This window comes from Eriocheir sinensis, unplaced genomic scaffold, assembly GCF_024679095.1.
Source record: "Eriocheir sinensis breed Jianghai 21 unplaced genomic scaffold, ASM2467909v1 Scaffold832, whole genome shotgun sequence".
Lineage (NCBI taxonomy): Eukaryota > Metazoa > Arthropoda > Malacostraca > Decapoda > Varunidae > Eriocheir > Eriocheir sinensis.
Window position 1 is genome coordinate 68,651 of NW_026112200.1, and position 8,817 is coordinate 77,467.

Genomic DNA, 8,817 nt, shown 5'->3' on the forward strand with positions numbered 1-8,817 from the left:
CGGGTGTTGAGAAATGCACCCGGAATGTACGTCACCTGTACGTCGCTGAACATTTGAGTTTGATCACGACGCTGTGTACTCGCCCGGTGCTCACAGAAACTCGCCACCACTCGGCTTTGCGCCTCTTGGCACGACCTCTGCTGCGGGAGTTGGTGCCCCGATGTGTCTGTCCCTCGTAGAAATGCCTTGTTTCGTATCTTGGCGGGACGTGGCTGCTGGCGTTGTGCTGGCGGTGCTGTGAGTGGCGTCTGTTGGTGTAGTTGTGTGCAGCATACCAGCCACTGTTTTGCTGGAAGGAGTCGTTGCTCCGCTGTGTCGGCCTCTCGAAGTGCCGAGGTGCGCCACGCAGCGAGTTAGAGGCGGATCTAACGGGCTGCTGGTGAGGCCTCGAGGTAAAGTTGGGAGGCTGAGTGACTTGGAGCGGCGCGGCGTATCTGAAGGTGTCGTGGCCACGGTACACCTCACGTTCCTTGACGGGGGCGCGGAGGTTACCAAGGTTGAAGGGCACATGTCTTGGACAGGTGGACCGTGGCATCTTTTCTTTCTTCAGGATACCTTTAGGAGACTTCCCTTCAGTAGTGGTATTCATTTGTGCACAGCGAGCTGCTCCAACTGTTTGCTGGTGTCGTGTGTTGTGTTTCTTTACCGCGTCCTTTGCTGGCCCTTTCTGTGGCTTCACTGTTCTCTCCTTTCGCCTTTCCAGCTCAGGACGAATGCTGGAGAGAGGGAAGCCATACCTGAAGTAGTCGTAGCCACAATACAGTTCACGATCCTTGACGAAAGTGTTCAGGTTCTGGAAGTTAAAGCGCACACATTTATGAGCGGTGCTGGCCGTCTTTCCTTTCTTGAGGATCCCTGTGAGATGTTGTGGCTCATTGATTTTGTTGTCTGAATCTGTTGCTTCCTCTGTTACTGCTTTCTGAGCCTCTGGCAGTTTGTTTACTGCTTCCTTTGGTGGCTCTTCCTGTGGCTCCACTGCTCTCTCCTTTAGGCTTTTCAGCTCAGGACGAATGCTGGAGAGAGGGAAGCCATACTTGCAGTAGTCGTAGGCACAGTACAGCTCACGAATTTTGACGAAAGTGTTCAGGTTTTGGAAGTTGAACCTGATAGTTTTCTTGACCGGGGTTTGAGATGCATTCCGCCGTTTGAAGCTGCTGATAAGGGGCATCTTTTCCGGTGGGCCGGTAACGGCCTTGCTCCTGCTGGAAAGAGCGTCCCCAGCCGTGCCTTGGTGCCCGGAGAGGAGCTCATCGTATACCTCCTTTATTTTCTCTCTCTTGACCATGTGCAGAGTAATTACGAGAGTGTGAACCCTCTTGCCATGGCTCTCCAATTGCGTGCAGTCTTTTTGTGAGACTGTTGTATCATCCACTGGCTTGTGGACCTTCTCTCTCTTCACCAAGTGGATTGTGATGATGAGAGTCTGACGCCTCCTGCCAGTGGCCTCCTTTTCGCCCTTCCCCACCACCCCATCAGCATCCTGCAGGGTGTCGGAGGGGATCTCCTCCACCACTGCGAGAGGCTGAGCAGCCTTCTTCAGGCAGACCAGGGCCTGTTGCCCTGCATCGGCCTGGGCACCCGCGTTTTCTGTTTCCTCGACGATGTCGTCAGGTTCCTCGGAGGGGCTGCGGCGCTTCCGCCTGGCGAAGAGCCAGCCGAAGCACCCGCAGCACCAAGACTTCTTCACTTGTTTTTGCTGAGTCATTTTAATGTAAATGAACAATCTTTAGCAGGAAAGTGAAGATTACCAACGTTGTCCTCTTCTGGGATGGCTTCTCCTCGTCGTGTGCCGCCTTGGCTACACCGACCACTGGCGGGGACGCTCAAAGAACAGGCTGAGAGTGTAACGCTGGGGCGATGGGACGTAATGCAGGTGACGAAATGTTGCTGGGAGTAGTGCGCCCATCCCACGCCCACGCCCTCATGCTCCTCCTGACACCCACACCAACCCACACAACCCACTCCCTCTTCCCTGGCCGAATGATTGCTACCAGTATTACGCCCATGACAACCCCGCACCCACGCCCTCATGCCACCCACACCAACCCACACGACCCACTCCCTCATCCCTGGCCGAATGATTGCAACAAGTATTACGCCCATGCCAACCCCGCACCCACGCCCTCATGCTCCTCATGCCACCCACACCAACCCACACAACCCACTCCCTCATCCCTGGCCGAATGATTGCAACAAGTATTACGCCCATGCCAATCCCGCACCCACGCCCTCATGCCACCCACACCAACCCACACAACCCACTCCCTCATCCCTGGCCGAATGATTGCTTCAAGTATTACGCCCATGCCAACCCCGCACCCACGCCCTCATGCTCCTAGCTCCTTCTACTCACACCAAGCCTCATAATTCATCCCCTCACCTTCACCTAAACCTGCCGGCGCCGCAACACACATCTCGTCACACCGAGAAGCCGCCGTGAGCTGGGACTGGCCGCATCGTGCCCACCTTACCCAATGAACCACTCGGCCGAAAATTCTTCCCACAAGCCAAGCAAGAACTTCGTATTATTAATCTTACAAGAATAATAACATGTCACACAAATATATTTCCCTTATATTGATTATTGGCAATGAAGGGAGGCGTACAAAATATTTACAGTTACAAATATTTAGCTGCTGCAACAATACGATTTCTCGGGTAGTTTTTTTCTTCTGAATTTTCACAGATGACGCGTTCAGCGGCGTGAGGCTTTGTTAACTACTGGATCGTCTCGCCTTGCCCTCCAGGAGCCTTGGTGATGGATTTGTCTCTTGTTAGCATTGAACTACACACACACACACACACACACACACACACACACACACACACACACACACACACACACACACACACACAAATAACACCCCCTCTTACTGCCACCAGCTCTCTCTCTCTCTCTCTCTCTCTCTCTCCCTTTTTTGTCTAGTCTGCTTTTATTCCGTTCACCTATCTTCTAATTTACTCCTGCTTATGATCATTCTCTCCCAGTTTTAGTTCTACGTTTTCATCTTTTTTTTCCTTTTTCATCTTCCACTCTTTTCTATTCATTGTTTTTTTCCTTTCCCCTTTCCTCTTTTATTACTTTTTTCTCCTTATTTTTATTGTTTTCGCTTTTTCTGACGGTCTTTGCATAACATTCTGCTCACATTAAACTTTTTCCCATTGATTTTCCTTTTTTTGAGTCTCCGTTTTCCTTCTTCCTCTTCCTCTTCTAATTCCTTCTAATCCTCACTCTCTTCTTCTTCTGCCTCATTTTCCTCTTCCTAATTTTGCTTTCTATCTTATCTTTTTTTTCTTCCATCTCATTTCTTTCTTAATGTTGCCTTTACACTTTTTCTTTCGCTTGTCTATGTTTTCATTCCCCTCTTTTTCCTCCTCTTTCAATCACTTTCTCTTCCTCTTCCTCTTTTCCTTCCTTCCAGTCCTCACGCTCTTCTTCCTCCTCATTGTCCTACTCCAAATTTTCCTTTTAATCTTGTTTTTTCTTCTGTTTGTTTTCCCATTCATTCTTAATTTGGTCTACACCTTTTCTTTTTTCCAACCCCTCTTTCAGTTCCTCATTATCTCACTAAACTTTAACTACCATATTCTTTCCTTTCATCTCTCCCTCTTACTCCTCCTCCCCATCCATGTTTTTACTTATCCGTCTTTATATTTTGTTTTTCAGCCTCATTCGTATATTTCTCACCCTTTGTCTTCTCTCTCTTTTATCGTCTCTGTCTGTTTTGTCTTATGTGTCTTTCTGTTTTTATTGTTCTTGCCTTTCATCTTCCTCCTTCCTGCCATTTCACTTTTGTATATTATTTTTTTTACTTTTACTTCCTCGTTTTGCTTTTCTGCGTTTCGTACATTCTCATAATATTAATCTTCTCAATTTCTATACATTTAAATAATTTCTTTTGTTTCTCTTCTTTCCCATTCGTGTTTATTTTTTCCTCCTTTATATTGTTTTCTTCCAACTTTTTCTATTTCTTTTCATATCCTCTTACTTTTTCATATATTCTAAGTCTTATTTCGCCTCTTATCCCTTCTCCCTACTCTGCCTTGCTTTAATTCTTCCATCGCCTTCCTCGTAACTTCCTTTTTGTATCCTCTACGTTCTTTGAGTTGTAATTCCTAGACATTTTTTCTTCCACTTCCTTGTTCCGTTTTCTTGTTCATCTTTTTGTTTCCTTTTTGAAAGTCTTGTTTTTACTTCATCTAAAAAATTTTCCTTTCTTTTTTTTCTCCGTCCTTCTTCTTTTCCTTCTTTTGTTCCTCTTATTCCTTCAAAACTCTCACTTACTCATACTTATTATTTCCATACTTCTCCTTCTCTTTTTTTTCTGTTCACAAACTTTTCCTTCGAATTTGCATTCCGCTTTCATCATTTTCCTTCTATTTTCCTTTTCTTTTGCATTTGTGGTGGTAGCTGCGGTGAGGGCGGGAGGGGGTTTGTCTGGTAGTTCTTGCGGTTGAAGTGCCTGCCATGATGGTGTTAATGGTAGTTATTCAAGTGGTGGGTGATTAGTAGTGGTGGTAGCGGCGGTGTTCGTTATAATGTTGTTGGGAGGTATGCTTTTTTTGGGTCCAAGTGTACGGGTTTGATGTACCATGTTTCACTTACTATTCTTCCATTGTGTGTGTGTGTATGTGTGTGTGTGTGTGTGTGTGTGTGTGTGTGTGTGTGTGTGTGTGTGTGTGTGTGTGTGTGTGTGTGTGTGTGTGTGTGTGTGTGTGTGTGTGTGTGTGTGTGTGTGTGTGTGTGTGTGTGTGTGTGTGTGTGTGTGTGTGTGTGTGTGTGTGTGTGTGTGTGTGTGTGTGTGTGTGTGTGTGTGTGTGTGTGTGTGTGTGTGTGTGTGTGTGTGTGTGTGTGTGTGTGTGTGTGTGTGTGTGTGTGTGTGTGTGTGTGTGTGTGTGTGTGTGTGTGTGTGTGTGTGTGTGTGTGTGTGTGTGTGTGTGTGTGTGTGTGTGTGTGTGTGTGTGTGTGTGTGTGTGTGTGTGTGTGTGTGTGTGTGTGTGTGTGTGTGTGTGTGTGTGTGTGTGTGTGTGTGTGTGTGTGTGTGTGTGTGTGTGTGTGTGTGTGTGTGTGTGTGTGTGTGTGTGTGTTTGTGTGTGTGTGTGTGTGTGTGTGTGTGTGTGTGTGTGTGTGTGTGTGTGTTTCCTCCTTTAGTGTCACATTTTTGCACAGCTCTCCTCCGCCCCGCCCTTCTCGTGGCCTGACAGCCAATCACACAGCAGAGCCGCGTGTGGGATGCCAGGTTCCACTTCCCGAAAAATTCGTCAATCTTATCTGTGTTTTCCATGCGTAAAAAGGTCGAAGATACATAAGTGAGTACCATGTGGACGTATTTTTTTTTTTTTCATTTGATTTTGTTCGACTTTGATTAAATCCAGTCATTGAAGAAAAAGAACGACCAGACTGGTGTGTTGACATCGTCACTTGATGTGAGAGAGAGAGAGAGAGAGAGAGAGAGAGAGAGAGAGAGAGAGAGAGAGAGAGAGAGAGAGAGAGAGAGAGAGAGAGAGAGAGAGAGAGAGAGAGAGAGAGAGAGAGAGAGAGAGAGAGAGAGAGAGAGAGAGAGAGAGAGAGAGAGAGAGAGAGAGAGAGAGACTTTTGTGGGAGCTATTTTCAGGTAGATGGAAACAATTTTGTTAGCAAAATTTTGACATTTTGATTTATTGATGAAGAAGTTATTGGCAAATCGGAGAACAGATTTGGCACGATTCTTGGCATAAATGTGAAGACCATTTTTAGCAAAAGTTGTAAGGCTCCGGCACCTTCTGTGAGCTGCCTCAATCGTTGATAGCACGCGGACAAGCGTGACTGAACCAGGGAATTTTTACATGATAAATGAATAACGCGGAATTTTTACATGATAAATGAATAACGCGGAATGTGTGGCTCCATCCCGATCTCACCTCCGTCACGCTCTGGGCACGCGTCTCAGACCTGGAAGCTATAATCATTCCGCAGAGAATGAGAGACAAAATAAACTCAGCTCATCACACTGAGCTGAAGCATACAGGCAAGAGCATTCTAATACCTTTCATTTAAATATAGTTTTAAAACAGGTGGTCGTTCAGACAACTCCTTACATAACGTTTCTTGTTCTGAGGTGCAACACGACCCCGCTATCCCTGCCTAAGGTTTTTGTAAGACAATATTTTATATTTTTTCATTTGAAATATAAGATAAGAAATGTAAGCACACACATGCGTCCAAACACTCCCCACAGATGCGACACTCTTGAACAATTTGTTCCGTAGAAGTGGCACCGTTCCATGGGATGCGTTCCTCTGCATGGTGATTTTAGTCAGCTGGCGAGCCGTTCCTCTCAGTGTGATTGTGGTGCTTCTTGGCACTCCTCGGTGTCTGTTATCACCAGTCAGCGACAGGTACTGTTCAGCGGGTGTTGAGAAATGCACCCGGAATGTACGTCACCTGTACGTCGCTGAACATTTGAGTTTGATCACGACGCTATGTACTCGCCCGGTGCTCACAGAAACTCGCCACCACTCGGCTTTGCGCCTCTCTTGGCACGACCTCTGCTGCGGGAGTTGGTGCCCCGATGTGTCTGTCCCTCGTAGAAATGCCTTGTTTCGTATCTGGGCGGGACGTGGCTGCTGGCGTTGTGCTGGCGGTGCTGTGAGTGGCGGCTGTTGTTGTAGTTGTGTGCAGCATACCAGCCACTGTTTTGCAGGAAGGAGTCGTTGCTCCGCTGTGTCGGCCTCTCGAGGTGCCGAGGTGCGCCACGCAGCGAGTTAGAGGCGGATCTAACGGGCTGCTGGTGAGGCCTCGAGGTAAAGTTGGGAGGCTGAGTGACTTGGAGCGGCGCGGCGTATCTGAAGGTGTCTTGGCCACGGTACACCTCACGTTCCTTAACGGGGGAGCGGAGGTTACCAAGGTTAAAGCGCACATGTCCTGGACAGGTGGACCGTGGCATCTTTTCTTTCTTCAGGATACCTTTAGGAGACTTCCCTTCAGTAGTGGTATTCATTTGTGCACAGCGAGCTGCTCCAACTGTTTGCTGGTGTCGTGTGTTGTGTTTCTTTACCGCGTCCTTTGCTGACCCTTTCTGTGGCTTCACTGTTCTCTCCTTTCGCCTTTCCAGCTCAGGACGGATGCTGGAGAGAGGGAAGCCATACCTGAAGTAGTCGTAGCCACAATACAATTCACGATCCTTGACGAAAGTGTTCAGGTTCTGGAAGTTAAAGCGCACACATTTATGAGCGGTGCTGGCCGTCTTTCCTTTCTTGAGGATCCCTGTGAGGTGTTGTGGCTCATTGATTTTGTTGGCTGAATCTGTTGCTTCCTCTGTTACTGTTTTCTGAGCCTCTGTCAGTTTGTTTACTGCTTCCTTTGCTGGCTCTTCCTGTGGCTCCACTGCTCTCTCCTTTAGGCTTTCCAGCTCAGGACGAATGCTAGAGAGAGGGAAGCCATACTTGCAGTAATCGTAAGCACAGTTACTGTAGAGCTCACGAATTTTGACGAAAGTGTTCAGGTTTTGGAAGTTAAACCTGATAGTTTTCTTGACCGGAGTTTGAGATGCATCCCGCTGTTTGAAGCTGCTGATAAGGGGCATCTTTTCCGGTGGGCCGGTAACGGCCTTGCTCCTGCTGGAAGGAGCGTCCCCAGCCGTGTCTTGGTGCCCGGAGGGGAGCTCATCGTATACCTCCTTTATTTTCTCTCTCTTGACCATGTGCAGAGTAATTACGAGAGTGTGAACCCTCTTGCCATGGCTCTCCAATTGCGTGCAGTCTTTTTGTGAGACTGTTGTATCATCCACTGGCTTCTGGACCTTCTCTCTCTTCACCAAGTGGATTGTGATGATGAGAGTCTGACGCCTCCTGCCAGTGGCCTCCTTTTCGCCCTTCCCCACCACCCCATCAGCATCCTGCAGGGTGTCGGAGGGGATCTCCTCCACCACTGCGAGAGGCTGAGCAGCCTTCTTCAGGCAGACCAGGCCTGTTGCCCTGCATCGGCCTGGGCACCCGCGTTTTCGGTTTCCTCGACGATGTCGTCAGGTTCCTCGGAGGGGCTGCGGCGCTTCCGCCTGGCGAAGAGCCAGCCGAAGCACCCGCAGCACCAAGACTTCTTCACTTGTTTTTGCTGAGTCATTTTAATGTAAATGAACAATCTTTAGCAGGAACGTGCAGGTCATCAACGTTGTCCTCTTCTGGGATGGCTTCTCCTCGTCGTGTGCCGCCTTGGCTACACCGACCACTGGCGGGGACGCTCAAAGAAAAGGCTGAGAGTGTAACGCTGGGGCGATGGGACGTAATGCAGGTGACGAAATGTTGCTGGAAGTAGTGCGCCCATCCCACGCCCACGCCCTCATGCTCCTCATGCCACCCACACCAACCCACACAACCCACTCCCTCATCCCTGGCCGAATGATTGCTACCAGTATTACGCCCATGCCAACCCCGCACCCACGCCCTCATGCCACCCACACCAACCCACACAACCCACTCCCTCATCCCAGGCCGAATGATTGCTACCAGTATTACGCCCATGCCAATCCCGCACCCACGCCCTCATGCTCCTAGCTCCTTCTACTCACACCAACCCTCATAATTCATCCCCTCACCTTCACATAAACCTGCCGGCGCCGTAACACACATCTCGTCACACCGAGAAGCTGCCGTGAGCCTGGACTGGCCGCATCGTGCCCACCTTACCCAATGAACCACTCGGCCGAAAATTCTTGCCACAAGCCCAGCAAGAACTTCGTATTATTAATCTTACAAGAATAATAACATGTCACACAAACATATTTCCCTTATATTGATTATTGGCAATGAAGGGAGGCGTACAAAATATTTACAGTTACA

General features: G+C 48.5%; 1 protein-coding gene across 1 annotated transcript; it reads right to left on the minus strand.

Annotated features, from left to right (window-relative positions):
- Positions 1–31: 31 nt before the first annotated feature.
- LOC126994610 (uncharacterized) lies at positions 32–1,983 on the minus strand. Its single transcript, XM_050853922.1, has 2 exons — positions 1,035–1,983; positions 32–737 (listed from the first exon to the last, which is right to left on the minus strand). Exons 1-2 carry the CDS (start codon positions 1,703–1,705, stop codon positions 32–34), a joined length of 1,377 nt encoding a protein of 458 aa, XP_050709879.1. The 5' UTR covers positions 1,706–1,983.
- Positions 1,984–8,817: the final 6,834 nt, after the last annotated feature.